Below are 19,439 nucleotides of genomic sequence, written 5' to 3'. Positions count from 1 at the left end.
CAACATACATCTGCACTTCACCTTATACAAATAAGTAATCCCAATGTGAAATCAATCCTTATCTAAGGCAGAGATCATAAACCACAGCCTTAACTGTATATAGCATCACTGAAATCGATAAAGCCATCCCAAATTAAACTAGCAAATGGTCTTGTTCTACATATCTTTAATCTAGACCATTTCAACCTATTGTGAATTGAGAGTGATGCAGTGAACATCTCCTGTATTATACATTGTCTTTCGTCTAAGTAAGCTACTGCTTACTCCAGTGACTACTAGCGCTTAATGAGTTTCTTGACATATCCTCGCTGTCATGTCATTTGAAACAGTATAGTTAAAAGAAAAGATGAATTTATCAGATACTAATCAGGTCTAACACAAACACAGGAAAAACAAGCCTATATTAGTTTTATAAACCTGTCACTTAACAATTTCATCTCCCTGTGACTAAACACTAAATATAAATACTGCATTAAATCTCCCAAGCTTGTTGCAGTTGATAGAAATAACTTAGAGTTCATTACTACAAGTATATACTAATGAGATCCCTTTGGTGTTACTACAATATACTGGTTAATTACAGAGCCTACATTTACTCATGGGATATATCTTTCTTCACATGTGTACAGATTGTTCCTTACGGTTAAACACGCAAGATACAAGCAAACTTCTAAAATAAAGTTAACAAAATTTATCATTACAAATTGGGAAGTGTTTCTTGACTGGACAATTTTCCTTTTCACAGGTGAGAAAACCAAAGCACCACAGTGTCACCAGGCCACCCAGCAGGCCAGTGCTTCTTGCCAAATACTGAACCAGGAGAAAATCGGAGCATTTGGGGTAGTTGTATAAAGCAAATACTTCATTCCAAGTCAAACTAGTCTGAAATGACCTATTTCTCCATTTTAGATTTTCTCAATGGCAATTGATTTGGGTTTTCAGCTCATTCTGAATTTTCCCAATGAAAACATATGTACACCTTTTTGTAGTAAAATGAAAAATGTTAGTGGATATTTTGTACTCTGACAGAGAATGCAAAACAGTACTGCAATGAGTCCAACCTCTCTTCAGCTCTGATGCAGAAGTGTGCTCCACTGAACTACCATCACCACTTGCTTCAGAACAGGGAACTCCCTGGAAGATTTTCATTTTCTGCCTGACTGCGGCATCCTCTGCTGAGCTTGAGGGAGCTCACAGAATTAGTACAAAGCACCATGTGGCAGTGAGCCATAAAAAGCACTGCATTTCCGAACAATTACAGCACATTTTTGTTGGTGCTGGGAGACACAAGGCTACAGTCCAAGTGCTTAGCCCCTTGAGAAGTGCAATTATGCACTGGAAATGGACTGCCTGGAACAGTCCCTCTTACGAAATGGAAATTACCAACTAAAATGGCAAATTAGAAAAGAAAAAAGTTTCTTCCTGTCTCATGTTGTTTATTGGAACCTCCTTATCAACCCCGCTGCCTCCTTCCTTTTTACCCAAAGTTTACCCAGATCTAGGCAACAAATCACTGTTCCTGTCCTACCCTTTTTATAGGTACGTTTAAAATGTGTGAAAATATTATCATTACCTTTATACCGTGCCACTGTGCAACACTGTTAGTCATGTCTGTATGCCTCCTTGTATCTTTTCAACAGCACCTTACCTCACATTTATTCCATGCACTTGCAACAGAAAAATTCTAGGAAGATACCTCAGTCCTCAATTCTGCTTTCTTATTTGTGTCTTATGCTCTACCCCACAACTCAATATATCACGACTGCTTGTGTACCCACCATTTTGCCAGTATGTTTACATGACAGATAAAGGATGCAGGAGGCTAGTAGTCCATTGTATATGAGTTACAGCTACTGCCTAAAAGCATATATTAGTGCAAGTTCTCCTTTCCAAGGGCTGCATTACCAGAGTTCTGTCCTAATTTGGGGAGCAAGTAAATGGCAAAGGACATAGTTCATATTGAAAGTGCCAACCCCAGCAAATGCTGAAAAGGTAGACTTTTATGTGTCTCCGTCTTTAAATAGAGTAAGCTGTTGAAAACCAAGCTCATACAGGTAAACAATCTGCAAAATAGGGGAAAAAACCACGCGTTTGACAGCTACATCAATAATAGCTGTGGTAATAAACAAGCACTCAGTTCCATTACTAGAGAGAGCAGTATATCTACCCTTTATGCTGCCAATTTAGAGCTAATACAATTTCATTAATTTTTGCAGATATTAAATTGCAATTGAATATCTCAAGCAAAATAAAAGTTCATAGTCAAAAATCATGTTCATACCTCCATACTTCAGTTCTTCTCAGCAGGACATAAAATCAATGAAAAAAAAAAGCAAGAATAGAAAACATAAAAAAAAATTAAAAAATTTTAAAAACATATAAAAATATAAAACTTCAGAGAAGTTGTAGAAAGCAACATTAGAAGGAAACTTAAGAGGCCATCTGATACATTTCTATGCCTGAACATCTATGTCACCCATTGAAAGATTCTAGTTCAAGACATTTGAAATTTACTCTCAGGCTTCTATGCTTTTTTAAAGTGATATAAGAAACAGGTATTTGGAGGCAATGTGATGAAAGAAAGGAGGCTCAGAGAGCTGTAAAGGGGAAACTAGGGTTGATGACAGCAAGGCTGGACAAAAACCTGCAGAATGAAAACAAGCAGAATAACAGCAGTTTAAAAAAAAAGGGGAGGAGAAATACAAAAAACCCCACCCCTCCATACACATGCATATAAGCAGACAAAAATGCTGTTTCCTGTGTATCTCCTAATGACTCCCTCAGAGGAAAGGAACAAAGAAGTATACAATAAAATGATAAAGCTGAGTAAGACACCACCTGAGAAAACCTATGGTAATGTAATTACCATTTCTACAGAATAAATAGGGTTTTTTTTAATTCAGGCCATGAGCAAGTCTGTCCTCAGTTCTGTATTTTTTTGGTGTGTCTAGACAAGTGAAGGCATGTGCAATGGCTGGTTCAGAGCTTTGCACATACTGACCAGCATGCTGGAGCTGCCTCTTGCAATGAAAAGGGCAAAGTTATAACTTGCTTTCCCTTCCTTAGGACATTATCTTCCATCTTCCTTCTAACCCAGCTGTTGACTTCCAATAAAACTTACAATTCATAGGTTTTGGACATCCCACTCCATTGACATTCAGATGAAATTGGTTAATAGGTTCAACCAATTGCTGCCAAGGGCAGGGACAGCGGGGGCGTAGGAAAGAAAGGAAAAGGATAACGTGCATAGGACGCATTTACACAAGAAACCGGGGTTAAGTACATAAAACAACCTTAAAGAAGAAAACCACACATATCTGTTCTCCAGTCAGTACCATCAGGAAAGGCAATCTGGCATTGGAAAACCTTTTTTTGAACAGGAGGAGGAAATCTTTATGTAGCTAATGTATGCTCACATTCCAATAGGTGAAAAGCTGTCATCAATCTCAACCTGAGCAGCAACTTTAATTCCAAGAGGCCCAAACAGAAACAGAATGAAAATGAATTTATTTCATCTTTAAGATATTCTCTTCAGAATAGACTTTAGAATTACTTCGTATCTGAAACATCGCTGCACTGTCCATAGCTTTAATACAAAAAAATCTGAATGGTTGCAGTAATATTCATTTACGATAAGCATAAAAATAATCTATTTAAATAGCAAATTTACATATGTCCTCACAAATCTTGTTGTTCCGGTTCTCAGACTGAGACATTATATAATGAGAAAATGTGAATTCAGTTATCCAATGAACACAGCACAGCAAAACTGCTGTGTATTAGATCTGTAGATCACATGTACAGTATACTAAATTCACTTAGTAGACAGATAATTATGTTTCCATGTAAAAGCCATTACAAATAATAAATAATTAAATATATGTATGACTTGACAAATAATGTGCCAGGATTATGCAGATAATTCATATTTAATTCAGTAGTTGCTTCACTGCTAACAAATAATAATGAATAGACCATTGCATGTTCTCCACCATGATATATTTACTTTATTCAAATTTCCCAAATACATAGATACCTGAACTTTTCAATTAATTTCACCCTAAGGCACTCAAAGCAAGTAACGCATAGTACCAGGTAGACTCTTGAAAATAAATCTAGCTTATCTCATTTCCTTTCTCATTGCAGTCTTTATCCTGAGGAAGAATCAAAATGTCACTGCTGTAAGAGAAATTAAGTTAATAGAAGCTCTCTCTTCGTGTACCTCTCTCTGGGCAAGGGATAGGTTTGAAGGTCAGTTCAGTGTTCTCCATCAGTACAAAATCATATCTGCACAGCTGCAGCCTACAACAGTAGAAAAAGAAAAAAATGTGCACAACAGAAAAAGTTAACATTAATAGAAAAATATTTCAGTATTTGAAATATTAAACCTCTAGTATTTACCACCTCTCAGAGACAGTACTCAGGACAAGAAGAAATGTCTTCTTGTCTAAGTTTAAACCCTATTTTACGCATCACTACAGTAGTTTTGCCAGACTGTGAACAACAACCAGGACGTCAGCTGGATGGTGCAAAGTGGCATAAGTAAGAAGTGTATCACATTAGTCTGAAATATGAAGATGCAATATTTCATCCATTAAAGCTATTAATCTGCATTCAAATTAATTCTTTAGAACAACGGTCCAAGAACAGCCCAATTCCTGTTAACACTGGGCCTGAATAATTTATTTTGAGTTCCCTAGGTACAAAAGTTTCTCTGCTTTCATTCCACAGAGGAAAGTAGAAAACCACATCATAATATCTTCTAGCTCTTTCAGTTGCAATGATAGCATGCATAAGAAAGTTTCACACAAGAGAGTGATTTGTCATCTAAACACCTAGAACACTCAGCACTGCATAATACTACACAAACACATAGAGAGGTCACAAAGGGAGTCACACACACACACACAAGCTTACTTTTTGAGGTCAACATAGATGCTTTGCCTTTTAGGGTAGAGGCAGGTCATAGCTCTGCCCTTCATGCGCTACTATAGATAGACGGTGAGAGCTGGTTTGAACAGGCAAATGACTAGCATACCCCCTGATGGCACCTCTAAGGGCATACAAGCTATGATACTTATTTTATTTAAAATTATCTTCTATATTGCTCTGAAGTCACAGATGTGGCTATACAACACAAACCACCTCTGACTGGGAGGTAGCGTACAGTGAAACAGCTAAAGGACAAAGCCTGAGAAAGAACATCCTGCCAGGCACTTCTGTTGTTGCCCATTAGTGTGAGACTTCCAACCAGTCAAGGCTCTACCCGTCTGTATGTGAAAGGACTCTCACATTTCTATACAAGGATTTGAGGCCTTTTAAGGTCCCCACAAAGGTAAGACAGTAGATTTTAAGTCTAAGAAGATCAAGACAAATTCTAGTATTCTGTATAACTCAAAGCACAGAATTTCATCCAGTCCTTCATCCACAATTTGGTTTGATTTGAATTTAGTGGTTTACTATTATATTATTTTTGTAGAGGGAGAAAAAAAGACATAAACCCACAGAAATTGCCAGCATTTTAAAAGTCCTTATAAAAGACTGTGAAAGAATTCAATAGAATTCACAAGAATTCAATATCTCACGTAACAATATGATGCTGTATTTTAGCACACTTGCAACAGTATTTGCAACACAGCAGCACAATATGTTAGCATAGCCAGTTCCCCAACAGCCGTCGTCACCCGGGAAGGGCTCTATCTAACCACAGGAGACACAATACTCAGATATAACGATGAATACTAGAAATAAAAACATACGGTTTCCAACGTATTGTATCTCATTTGAAGTGCAATCCATCTAAGCTTGTGATTATTAAGCACCAGGAATGCCTTACGGGAGAGCAGCCCTGAGCGAGGAGCATGTTCTCCAGTTCACCGACAAGGGACAAAAAACAAATAATTTTTTTGTTAGGTGAGACTTTGACAATCCCTCCCCCCGTGTGGCTTCTCTGCTGTCTACTAAAAAGCAAGGGCATGACACACTCTCTTGCTCAGTAGAGGTATTAATAAGGTCGTCTTTTTTATTACTCCTGTTCTTGTTTTGGTTAAAAACAACAAAGGTGGCTGGGCTAAGTATCTTTGAGACATTCACCTTCCCCATCAGTCGAGTTTGAATTGACTGACAGGTTCAAAAGCATTTTGAGAGAACTGACAGCTGGACACGCACAAGTTAGGAAAGCTTTCTGGTTTTATGGGTGAGCAGGAACAATTTATCTCAGAGACCAGAAGAAGAGTCTGAAAATTATATGTACCTTTTAGCACTCCCACATTCACACACCATCTGCGTGAATAATGGACCAGCCCAGTAGACAATTGTCAGTGATATTCCCCAAACTCTCACTGTCTGCTATTAACCCAGTTCTGGGGAGGCTGAGACTCCTATTGTCTTTTATTCCTGCACCTGTCCCCTGGTTTTTACCTACTACTTTGTTATATGAATAATTTAAATATTTTTAATGTAGTTTCTAGTTGATTATCCTGTATTCAAGTAATTGTCGTAATTAGATGTAACTAAATAAGGTAAATATAGGTAGTTATAATTACAACGAGCAGTTATGTAACTATACCAACCAACAGTGTTGTAACATCTGCATTTAAATTACCTTCACATGCTGATTCAATACACTATTTTCCATTGCTATCTAAAAGCATCTAATGTGCCTATATGACTGCCATCTGATGAGGCTCCGTACGAAGGACTTTAGTGGAACCTATATTAAAGCAAATCAAGTGCATCTTACTTTAAAACTAACAAGAGCCAGAGTACAGGAATGAAAACTCAAAACTAATAAGGGCTGTTCACTGAAAATCTTCCTTATTTGTTAGATCTTTATCTGAAAAAGTCCTGAATGCTGATAGGCTTGCATGAAATGTATCTTCTGATTTATCACCATTGGGTTGAGAAAAAAAATTGCAATATGATTTAGAGCTTTGACTATCTCTCATCACCAAATGCTTTTAAATAAAATCATGCCAGTTCACCTGAGAGCTTGAGACTTATTGGCTTCAACAAGTTAATAAAGTCTAATGTATATACATTCTGGGGTACTATTTTGATTACTGAGTGTTCTGTTTCTTCCTAAGTCTCTCCCACCCCTCTCCTCCTCTTTACCAGTAAATATGAAATAGTAGATTGATTTAACAAGGTTTCATAATTTTTACAAAGTACCATACCCAGTTCCTACTAGACTATTATCATATACCAAATTAGAAAGCCTTAAATGTTATTTCTCAAGTTAACAAAATATACTGACTTAAGACTTACTCGTACTGTAATATTATTCCCACTCGTTAGTATTTGATAACCATCATTAGGTTTTATTTTAAATTCTGACTTTGTTGAATCTGCCATTCATATGAAGCAAATAAACGTAACAACTCTAAAATAAAGTACTCTTGCTACTCCTGGATATTTCTTACCTATTCCATGTAATATGTTATTTTCACAAGATGCAAATGTAAAATTTAATTGCTAGTGCTCTTGTACAAGTAACTCTGGAGATCTAAAAAATTAACAAGTGGCAATCCTGCTGAAGTATTTAAAACCAGAAATAATTAACAAAAGCTTGGTAATGACACTTAATTATCAAAAAATGCAGATGATTTCATTTTAAGTGTAGGCAAGCATAGACTGTGTTTTGGTCTTGGAATGTCTTTACCTTCAGCAACAAGACCAAAACCCTATTCCAGTCACACAAGTAGCTGAAGTGCTCCATTTCACATCTGAGTGTGAAAAGCTGTGTACAGGTACATGATTAAAATCAGAAAAGTGCTTAATAAAATTTATCTTCTGGAAGAGGACTTAACCATGCAGGTGTAAGTCAGGCTAGTCCACATAAGTGGTCCTTGACAACCCATTCTGACGAGACAGCAGCAGCAGCCTGCTGTAACAAGCAGCATGCGTGACATCTACATGTACAAGGGTGCTGTGCACCAAATGTTAATGTTCAGAGCAGATCTTCCACATGATAAATTTGATCCTAGGTAGGATGAGAAGGATATTCATGCATTTAGGAACATGCGATTAAAAAAATCAATAGACGGAAATACACGTTTCTGAGGAAGCATCCTGAGCAGTTTAGTTGATACACAAATTTGATATGTGACAAACACTTACCTTTCTGGATTATTAAGAGATTTCAGCCTCATCTGGAGAATCCTAAGCTTGTGTTTTGGGCCTATTAAAGTCTTCGTAGAAAAGGTCAAGGAAATTTTTGATATTTTGTCAAGGTCTCGGTAAAATCCAGTTAGTATTTTGACTCTTTTATATTGCTGAAATGTTGAAGCTTCACTAAAGAAAAATATTATTTCTAGTTAGGGTTTTGTTAGCTGAGTAATATTCATTATTGCTAAGCATTATTATTAAGATCAGAAATCTTGTAAGATGTATCGACTGGGCATTCAGAACAAGAACACCTAGAACTGGATTCAAACCAGTACCATGCAAGGACCTGGGCTAGTTCATAAATGGAGAGAGGATCATTTCAATGTGAGGAAAATTGCCTCTAACGCTGAGCCATATCCAGGAAAAGGAGCCATGGCCAAGTCTTAACAACCTCATGACACATTTTTGACTTCTTACAAGTTAACAAGTTAAAAGGTTTAGGAAACTTAGAAAATTAGTCCTATAAAGTGATAAAAAAGATTTGGAAACAAAGCACAACATACCTATTCATCTCTGATTCTACTGTGTTTCCAGCATAATCTGTTATTTTAACTTTAATGAAACCTCTCCTAATGCTTTTATTCCAGGTAGTAATATCCAGTAAGTAGTTATACACTGCAAAAAGAAATAAGAAACGCTAAGATTCAAAGAATGACCTCAACAGGATACAGCTGTTGTTATCACCCTGTTAAAATATTCACTGGTTGATGATAGGAGTAGTGACTCTTTGCTTCCAAGTTACCAGCTCAAAGCAGAATAAGAAGGCTATTGACACAAATTAGCTTCTACCAAATGGCTACTTGGAGTTCTGTGTAATTAGTGTATCATTTCCTCCAGTTCTTACATGGAAAGGATTTGCATCAGAAAGCTACCATCAGAATTAGCATGAAGACTTTGACCTGCCTAAGGGAAAAATGCAAAATCAAGTCCTAACTAGCACCTTCAGGTTTTGGCAAGCTCTGCAAAGAGGGGATATTTGAGCTATTAGTGTAGCAACACTATCACATTACCCACAAAAGTGACATGTCCGGAAAACAGCTGAGGTACATTGGCAGGGAGAGGGGAGGCACAGCATTGGCACAAGCTTTATGTATAGGCGAAGTGGGCACTTAGCTAGGTGAGCAGATTAATCAGGTGGTAAAAGCTGAAGACAGACATTATTCCCATGCCTTGCTTGCCCAGCCTGAGCAGGTGCAGCAGTACAGGTCCTCCAAGCACCCTTCCCTCAGAGAAGTCAACCTGCCAAAATCTCTGTGTGCATACTAGAAAAACTGCATGGGGAAGACTGAGGAAGAGGAGAGGGATCTAATTGCTTTCCCGTGCTCCAGCTCCCTCTCCCCCTCACCTGGAGGGCCCACGGCCTCAGGAAAACAGGCTGGGTACCTGCGGCTGGCACCCTCCATGCACTGGCACGGAGCTGACCTGCTCCGCTGTGCCCTCGGAAACCCTGACCTGGCCTTCTACTGCACTTCTGTAACCATCACCAATATTGTAACCGTGCTATGGCTACCCAGAGGAAACAACTTTACTACTCCCAAAGTAAGGAAGTCAATTTAAACGGGTTTTTTTTTTTGGGGGGGGGGGGGCATGTTGCTTTTTAACGTTCTCTCCTAAAAGGCCAAGCCTCACCTCATATGAAAAACTTGTCCTGCTCAGGTTTACAGTTTCACTTAGTTTTAAGACCTCTTGTTTATTTCTATTTCCTCATGTTTTCAAATAACTAAGAATTAAAATAAGCTTTAGTTAATAAATACCTTCTTTTTCAGACTGGTGTAGTAGACTCATTTTTCTTCTTGACTTTGCATATTTTCCCTTAAATTTATGCTGTCATTACAATGTTTCTTATTCCTCTCCATGTGCCTCCTCCTATGTTTGGTAATATTTCTCCCCCTCTTTTCTGTCTTCTACCACCCCTGTCCCAGAATACTATACATAATCTTTTCCTTCTGCAATGTACTCTTTCCATCATCAGGATTCTGCCTGGTTGGATTTTTGATGAATGCCCAGATTTTAATTTGTGTGAGAGTGAAAGCAAAGCCGTATTTTTCTGCCAGAAGAATGAATGAGGAGACAGACCTAGCAGCCTGTGCAGCCTTGAAAGCGTGGAAGAGCAAAGCCCAAGCAGAGAGGAGCAGGGGAGAACAGTGGTAGCAGGTTTGGGTGGAGCTGAAAGACCACTGGGAATAGGAGTTACTTTATGTAAAATCCATCACATCTTTGTTAACCTCTCCTTGGCCCTTTGGAAGAAACAGTCATGTAAGTAAGCATGATTACCACTATAAAAAGAGATACTCAGTCCCTGGTCACAAAACTTGCCAAGATGATGGAAAAAGCTAATGGGAAAACTTTATTTCATTTGAATTCCCTGTAAGCCTATCCCCATACCCCAAATCAAAGAACCTTAAACATAACCAATTAGAAGAGTGTGCTAACATTTGCTTGTGGTGGTAAAGTCTCTTAATAAAAACAGAAATTGAATGAGAATCTACACTGGACCTCTACATGGATAGGTGGATATCTAAACTGTTGCAGCTAAAGCCCATGCCATGAGAATTCATTTCCATAGAGTATAACCCTGAAACAGTCAGCTAAGTTTTCCCTCCACTGTTTTACTCCTAGGGAGACATGGACTTTTAAAAGCTGGAGTAGCTTTAGTTGACTGTGGGGTGCTCTCCTCCTGGGGTGGAACATAGAGGTGTCTCTTTTTTGTCCCCCACCCAGGGCAGTCTTGCTTCCCATTTTTGCTCTCTGAAAATGGCAGCAATGATCCCATCTAAGCAGGTTCTCTCAGTCCAGCTTTTCCCCTGTCACTTGATTCTCATTTTCTGGCTTCCTTCTTCCTCTTGGCAGTCCATCCCATTACTTTTAAAGTCACATTTGTTTCTCAGTTCACATATTGCTTACTCTTCTGCCACAATCGTTCTTCTTCCTCCAGTCTGTGAACTGACACTTAGCTCATGGCTTATTGCACCATTTTACACAGCAGCTAACAATAACTTTCTACTTCTAACATGCTTTCACCCCAGATCAGCTAACAACTAACAGCCATAACATTTCATAAAGAGTCTGTTATTCAGCCACTCACTGCAGAATGGGTCTTGGTCCGAGGTATCAACATAAGCTTTTGTTGGTGAGCTCTTTGGGATTAACAGTCTTTTCCATCTATCAGCATAATAACCTGAAATCCAAAGTTTAAATATTTCATTTCAGACATTTAGCAAAATCATGATACACATATAATTACACAAAAGAATCTCACCCAAAGTGACAGATTTGGCTTTAATTTTCTTAAATATTCTCTGAGAAAGTAAATTGACTTGGAAAATGCAGGAATCCCCTGAGTATAATGGAATGTAGTATGCAAGTATTTCATTCTTCTAATATATTAGTATCACTAAAATTGTCATAATGTAATAGTTGGAATCTGTTTAGTCTAGAGTACTAACTCTAAAAAATAGTGCTTATAAACTCCTGCAGAGGTAATAAAAACAAACCCAAACAAGTAGCCCACATATTTGCAGAGAACAGTTACAAAACAGCTTCACATTAGGTAAAATTTCTTCCTTTCTTTTTTGAATCATTGAAGTAAATATTTTTAAACTCTTTAGTCTATAATTGTGGATATTATTTAATAAAATGTTAGATACTCTGTAAACCTCCTAAGCTTATGGATGTAATGTAGAAAGAACTTTTGGTTTATACAATTCTATGCTTATTGTCTTTGGGGCTTGATAACAGTCCTTGTTTCTAAAACAGCTGATCCTATTCTCTCCCTCTTGATTTCTTTACCTAAACTGGACAACAAGGGCTAGTTCCAGGCTGCAGAGCTGACACTGCAAAGCAGCAAGCAGGAAAGCTTGCAGTATAAGGATGCTGCTTCTCTTCTCCGTTCCCAGATTCAGCTGCCTGCCATTTCCTTATAGGTTTGAAAAAAAAAGAAAAGGTGGCAGCTGACTGGTCAAATATTTCTCCACCTCTAGCTCGGGCATTCTGTGTAAGCGCATCAGGCATGGCTAATGACCACACTGGGGAAGTCCTGGAGTCTTCCTGCCCTGCTATAAGGTCCCGTTATGGTTGGGGTTTATCATAAAATAGCATACATATCTGTTTATCTATGCATTTTCTTCAAACCTGATCTAACTAATATAGGGTGTACAACCTAATATAAGGACGTAAAAAAGACCAGGTATGAATTTAAAGTTAAACTTCTAATTAAATATTTTTAAAATTTCATTCTTAAGAAAACCCTGCCAACTAGGAAATGTTCACACTATTGTAGTTCTTTTCAAACTGTCCCCAGATCCTCTCTAAAAGCAATAAACCCCCAAACAACTAAAACCCTCTCCAAATAAGAGTTTGATTCCAAAAGAAGAGCCAGAGAAACCATGAAGTTGCTATAAACATTATTACTCTTAAATAAAAACCACAGGTACTCTAGGGATGATAACACACTATGTGTGCCTAAAGTGATCGACTAAGTAGAAGCAGTTTCTCTGTAGAGAAGAAATACACTGTGAATCCATTTCAGACTGGAAAGCATAATAATCAAAGATTAGGAACATTCAGCACCTCTGTCTAACAGAGATAACTATAAAGCAGACAAAGCCATAAACTTTAAACTACTTTAAACAGTATGCAGCTCTGCACACAATCAATCTCTACAGATCCCTTAGCATGATACCACAGATATCTGGAGTAGCCCCAGAAAGAGCTAGTCTGGATTTCCCAGAAAATCTCACCCAGCCCAGAACAGATACCATAATGCTTACCCAGTACTGGACAGGACATTGGCTGGAAAGCTTCACAGTCAACACATTTTCCTCTCTTGTAATCCAGGTAAGAGTCACAAGGATACGTTATTATGTTGCACCTTCTTTTCAAAGAGGATAAGAAGAGGAAGACAGATCTTTGATGGTCACACTTAAAATACTGAAGTCCTTCAGGAAAGCAAAACCAAAATATACAAAGAATATGTAATCATTTTTCTTTGTGAAAGAAAAGTTGTTATCAAAGTAATCCCATTTACTTGAGTCGTTCTTAGCCATGCTTTTATTCTCTGGTTAGTTGACCACCAAGTGCAAAAAAAGGATGCACACACACAAGAAGAAGAAATTGAAGACTGTTTTGAATATTACAGGTACAGAGAAAAGTCTACAGGATTTTATATGCAAGAAATAGTCTACTAAGTCCTATCAAATTTACAGAATTTGTGTTATAAAGCATGAGTCTGAGTTAAAATTTGCCTTGTTGCATCCAGTGCAGAACATTTTGGCAGAAAAATTATCATGAGGAATACTTCAGAGATTCTTCTCTCTATTTTTGGGGGGTAATAAATTCCTTCCTCTCCTAGCAAAACAGACTATGAGAATTGTACAGATGAAGATGATCCTGAGTCTTAAGGGATTCTCCCGTAGTCACAGACACACAAGTGGAAGCCTTGGGCTTTTGCAGCAGTTCTAATTCATAGCAGCACTGTGCAGATTAGTAATACAAACACAGACAGACATAAACATATCCAAAAAGAGCAAAGAAAAACAATGGGCAGCAACCTTGCCTAAGATTTATGGAGGCTGAAATAAGGAAAATTCTGCGGCAAAAGATCATGTCGTAAAACTGTTTTCATCCTAGAGCCTAAAAGACCTGTCCAAAACCTAGTTCATCATTGCCAACCAGGAGGAACCTAAGACACAGTGAAGACTTGAAAGCCTTGCCTTCCATGTCATATGCAAGTGATCCTGTCCAAACCACTTGGACACAAACATCTTCCCCCATGCCTAGCCATATATAAACACAGAAAAATAATGATCACTATATGCAGATGGTATATGTAATGTAATAATATAATTCCATCATACCAATAATAATGGTATGGTGGAATATGTATGCTTATAGGAAGACCTTCATTTAAAAAAAATATGTTAAATGTCTTTGTTATTTCTCATTTGCTGAGTGGGGATGGAAACGAAAGAATACAATGCTCTTAGCTCCCATATTACCGAATATGTGCAGTGTCCATTGAATTCAGTTTAACCTTTTTTGATTTCATCTCAAACTCTTTTCTCATTAATTGAACACATTTTTATTTACCACTGAATACTGTTTGTGGACATCCAGGCTGATCCATTCCTCCATTTGGATAGAAATCAATGGTTCCTAAAGGCTTCTTGAAACCTAGTGCTAAAGTAAAAACATAATGAATCAAAAAACCATAAACAGAATTATGCAGTCAATTATTTATCATTACATTCATTACAAAATAACATGGAGGTCTTAAAGAAAATTTTTGCTTGTTCTGTAAATGGAAGTCATGTTATGAGTTAAAATCTATGGCTTTTTTTCTTTTTAACAAAATTATACACATGTAAAATGCTGTACGCAAATGTATACAAATTTGTGTAAGATTCCTACTGCCACAACAGAAAAAGGAAAGAACAGAAGCAACTATTCAGTGCTGCAGCTGAGACATTATTTGCACAAAGAAATTTATGAAATTCATGTTCTTTCCAGCAACCAAAATTCTTTCCCAACGTAATTTTCATTAGAGTAAGATTTTCCATTTTTTGCACATGACATCAGATTCTGAGCTACACTAATATGAGCAGTATATCAAGGTAGAAAAATCTGTATCTGTCCTATAAAAGACCATGAGTAAGATTTAGCTCAATCTGACCTACCTTCCTTTTACCACACATTATCTTTATTCACATAATTGGAACATTACAAAAATTGGTATTTTACAGCTTCACATATAAATTTGTATAGTAAAATGCTTAATTTTTAATATTATTAAAGAAACTGATACGAAACTACACAAATAATGAGACATGTGTGGTAGGTTTGAAAGGTTTACTTATGGTTTTGAGAAAAAAATTAAACTAGATTACAGCATGGATGAAGCAGACTTTACAATGGTCTTCATTTTAACCTTACAGTAACATGATTTAGAATTTTAAGCAGTGGATCTACAGTGTACTAACATGATACAGCTGAGACTGGCTGTCTCAGAAGGGACTAATTCAGTGATAATCACATGCTTACAACCTCTATGTTCATACACACTAGCACAGCAAAAGAATGTTAATGCTAAACTATTTTGGAAATAGCAGTATCATAAATTAATGCAATAGGCACGCTTTACTCAATATGGAGACTTGTTTTTTTAGTTTTCAGAAGGAATACACTATAACAAACAAGACACAAATGACAGTGGTGTAATCGCTACTTTTGCATGACATTAAATGGACGCATGACTATATGGTTATCTACATATGCCTTCAGTTAGCTGTTGGACATAAAAGTTATTTCAATATTTTCAGGTTCAGTCATGAAACTTCACTCACTCAATAACATGCTACTCATGTCAGAACTGAACAGAACAGCCCATCATTGCCTAAGTCATTAGCAAAGTTGAGTTTCAATTTCTTGATGAATAGGCATAACAACATACAGTATGATTTCAAAAGTATAGACATGGTTAGAAAGCAACAGCACAGGAATCCACCTGATAACACAAAATATACTTCTGCAGCACTATTTGGATGTTAATGAAATAGCTTATCCCTTCTCTTTTGCTTTCCTGCCTTTCCTCAAGTTGAAATAGGAAAGTTAAGGCTATGTCATTACCATCAGTATCTGAATGGATTACATCAACAAATTGTGCATCAGTACGATCCAGTCTCCCCTCTGGTGGTTGTCGAGTGAACGAAGGGCCCGCTGGATCAAGACCTAAATGAAAATAACACTAGCATTACAAATCCTGGGGTCTGTTTCTACAGATATATAAAAGACCAACATTTGAGCATTATTCATCAATGACTCTTCATTTTCCTGGGATAATAATAAAAATAAAAACCAGCACAATTCTTCTCAAGTTTCCATTCTTCAACTTGCTAAGCAAAGCAAGGCTTCCTACCACAAGACTGATCAACCCATATCTTTGAATTTCTCTCTCTCCCTAATTAGTTGTGCTCATCTCCCAGTTCTCCAGATGAATTATAAGCCAACAGCATTAGGGATCAAACCAGGAGAATTAATTTTGTCCTTTTCCCCAGAAAATACCATACCTATTATGTACTTCATAAAAATGAAACGCACAATATAACTACTTTCAAAGCCAGAACACAAGACTAAGACATCTTGGATGGAGACAATATTTCAAACGTGCCTCAATCATTTTGTCAGTTGGTGTTGAAATTACTTATAGAAAAACAATTGTTATACACAACTAAGTGAAACACTAGTTTTCGACGACATTTTCACCTGAAGAAAGGTTTGGAAATCTTATACTCAAATCAAAACTCAGCTATGACAAAAGAGATTCCAACTGAGATCCACAAAAAGCACTTTATATCAAGGAGGAGGGGATTCGGGTGGCAAAGTATTTGAAGTATAAACACTGTGTATTCTCATTCATTTTAGGGATAGGGAATTACTATTGTGCAGCTCTGAAGCCTGATAATTTTCAAGATGGTAATTTCTGTCCTTCACAGGAAAGCGAAATTGTTAGCTGAGGTTTGTTCTGCTCCTATTTTCTTGACAACAAAAGCACAGACAAAGAGGGGAAAAGAAAAAGCAGTCAAGATGAAAAATACAACTGTCAAGGCAAAACATATTCCTGCACTTAAATGACTCCTAATTACATTCTTACTGACTGAGAGACAAGAACAGTGTATGACCTTAGATTACCCAAATTTGTATTATGATTTAACTGGCAGATGTGCTCTAAGATCTAGTCTAGGAAGGTTCTCTCTCAAGATCAAGATAACCAAGACCCAAACTACCATGGAGGATCATAGAATGCCAGGAATTCACATTCATAGTACCCCAGGTGACAAAGGTCATTGTTTTGGTCCACTACTTAGTTTTATATTTCCGAAACCTCCAAACAGTGAAGAAGAAAATATCTTTTTCTTTTTTTAAAAAATCTCATTTTTCCAACATCAGTTTGGGCCACTGGCTCTAGTTGTTTGAAAGAAAAAGTATCAAAACAGTTACATAAGAGGTTATGAGCCTTGTGTGTTTGGACTACTCAGTCTTTGCCTTTATTCATCCATATCTGTAATTATAAGAAGGTGATTGAAACATTTCATATAATCCCATTTACCTGTGAGCATCTGAGTTCAGAAATTACATGGATCTACTAGCTCCCAGTTATTGTACAGAGAGGACACAGACCTGCTAGCCTAGAGTTGCAATCAAGACTGTCCCCAACCAGTGATGCCAACAAACTCCAGGGAATTGTGTGAAGTGGAAATGCGTATTCTTAACCAAAGGAATATAGCTGGAGTTTCTATCACACTCTTAGAAAATGCCCTGACTTTCAGATTACTGTGCAAAATGGGGAGGAGTCTCTAATTCCCTTCCTTAAGGCTGGCTACTGGCTCCTTTTACATCTTGGGAAAAAAATTACTGAAGTACTCTGAAGAGAGGGTTTGGAGCAATGAATCTCATGGAGAGGTAACTGCCTCCTTTCAGTCTGAAAGCAGCTGCTCTCTTAAATCCTAAACACTATCAGGATCCAGCAGTCTCTCCTCCCCTTAGCACCTTTTCTGATAGTTAGCTTAGTCAGCTTCCTTCTCAACACGCTAGCTGCAGTAAGTTTTGCTCTTTCACCACAAGAAGTATCCAGAGCCTGTGCACTCAAATCAGCACTGTGGATTCTGCCCTAGGAACCAGCATTAACTAAAAGTTAATCCTAAACTTCGGGCAGTCCTGAAAGATGTACCCACATGAGGGTACTCCAGTGTTCATTGTATGCACCACCCCTGCAGATGGCAATGCAACAAGTATGAGGTAAAATTTGTGGTATCCATACACAGGTTACACACCTGATCTAAGCTCCCTGTATGAGACAGCTCAACATACTAAAGCCTACACCACATTCAGATACCTCAAACTGAAACTGAATCCTTGTGCCTGATTCCTGTGATCTGACCAAGAGCTTTTGAACTTCCCTTCAGAGGAACCTGACTTGCTCTGTCAACTAGACAGAAACTCAGGTAGCATATCATTTAACTTAAGTGGCATTTGGATGTAGCACTCAATTTTCATTTGAGAGACTAGAGGTAAACAGGTTGGAAAATTTCAGCTATAATTTATGTCCTGAAGGCAGACTTTCACAATTTTCTGAACTTTTATCAGGGATACATTTTTCCTTGTGTATGTTACTAAATAGTCAGTTCTCATTTGTCGATATTTCAGTGCTAGCATCTATGTGATTCGCAGCTATGACAACAATACAAGGTACATTAGAATACATGTATGGGGAGTAAAAGCCTTACCTGTAATTCTGCCAAGTTTGCCATTATACTTCTGGCCAACAAAACCAGCTATATGAGCCCCAAGACTAACTCCAATCATGTACATAGAGTCAAGAGAAGCTCCATCCACCTATCAGGAAAAAAAAAAAAACCAAAGCCACAACCACACACACGGTTAACTGAACAGATATCAGTAGACTGATTTAGTTTTCACTTTTTGTCAGTACTCTAAGTTATACCTCTAACTTTCTAACTTTAAAAACAAATGGAAATTACAAAGTTCTTTTCAGTTTGCCATTCTCTACTAGTTAAACAGTGCAGTAATTATGAAATTCTTTGACTAGAAAAATGTAAAAAGGAAGCTTGAGTCACATTTATTCCAAAATGTCACACTAGTTAGAAGGGGAGCAGGGGAGGGAAGAGGAAGACATTTATCAGATACAAGAAAGATGAACCAAAACTATGAACTAGGGAAAAAAAAAATCCCCCCCTGCCTTATCCTTCCAACAAAATAAATTAAAAACATAATACCATTAACAAAGACTTATGCCACAGAACAGCTGGATAACGGTGCCAAATGCATACCTGCAGGAAAGCCTTAAGATGCCCATTCTACAAAGCAGGCAGTATTTAAAAAAAAAAAGACCTACTGAAGAACTCTGACACAGTGTCAGCAGACCTGTTGGAACCTCTGCAAAGTGATGAGATGATATGTGGAATCTGACATATTAATGTGTCTTAAAATGAATTAACAAAGGCCTCACGACAGCCTGCAAGTATGAAACTGACAGCTGTGGGACACAACATACCCCACCACCATCACTTTGATGACTCGCACAACAAGATCAGCCCAAGCATGCCCTGCTGTCATTGCTTTGCCAGCCAGATCTGTAATCAGCAATTAACCAAAAATCTGCATCAAGAAATTTGCAAAATACACCTCTTTAACCCACTCTGGATTGGAGACTGTTCTTATAGTCCTATTTCATTTTTCTATTCCATAACAATAGATTT

General features: G+C 37.5%; 1 protein-coding gene across 1 annotated transcript in view; it reads right to left on the bottom strand.

Moving 5' to 3' along the window:
• The window catches only part of LIPI (lipase I), a 60,090-nt gene that overhangs the window by 36,294 nt on the left and 4,357 nt on the right, over positions 1 to 19,439 (bottom strand). The window contains exons 3-10 of the mRNA XM_050892744.1: positions 18,447 to 18,555; positions 15,790 to 15,891; positions 14,254 to 14,343; positions 12,936 to 13,103; positions 11,252 to 11,344; positions 8,670 to 8,781; positions 8,119 to 8,292; positions 4,223 to 4,302 (exon numbers count right to left, since the gene is read on the bottom strand). Coding sequence (XP_050748701.1) covers positions 4,223 to 4,302; positions 8,119 to 8,292; positions 8,670 to 8,781; positions 11,252 to 11,344; positions 12,936 to 13,103; positions 14,254 to 14,343; positions 15,790 to 15,891; positions 18,447 to 18,555 — 928 coding nt within the window. The remainder of the gene's footprint in view (positions 1 to 4,222; positions 4,303 to 8,118; positions 8,293 to 8,669; positions 8,782 to 11,251; positions 11,345 to 12,935; positions 13,104 to 14,253; positions 14,344 to 15,789; positions 15,892 to 18,446; positions 18,556 to 19,439) is intronic.

The sequence above is a fragment of the Gymnogyps californianus genome, chromosome 1, assembly GCF_018139145.2.
Source record: "Gymnogyps californianus isolate 813 chromosome 1, ASM1813914v2, whole genome shotgun sequence".
NCBI lineage: Eukaryota > Metazoa > Chordata > Aves > Accipitriformes > Cathartidae > Gymnogyps > Gymnogyps californianus.
Note: the sequence above shows the minus strand (reverse complement) of the source record. Positions and strands in the feature narration are given on the sequence as shown.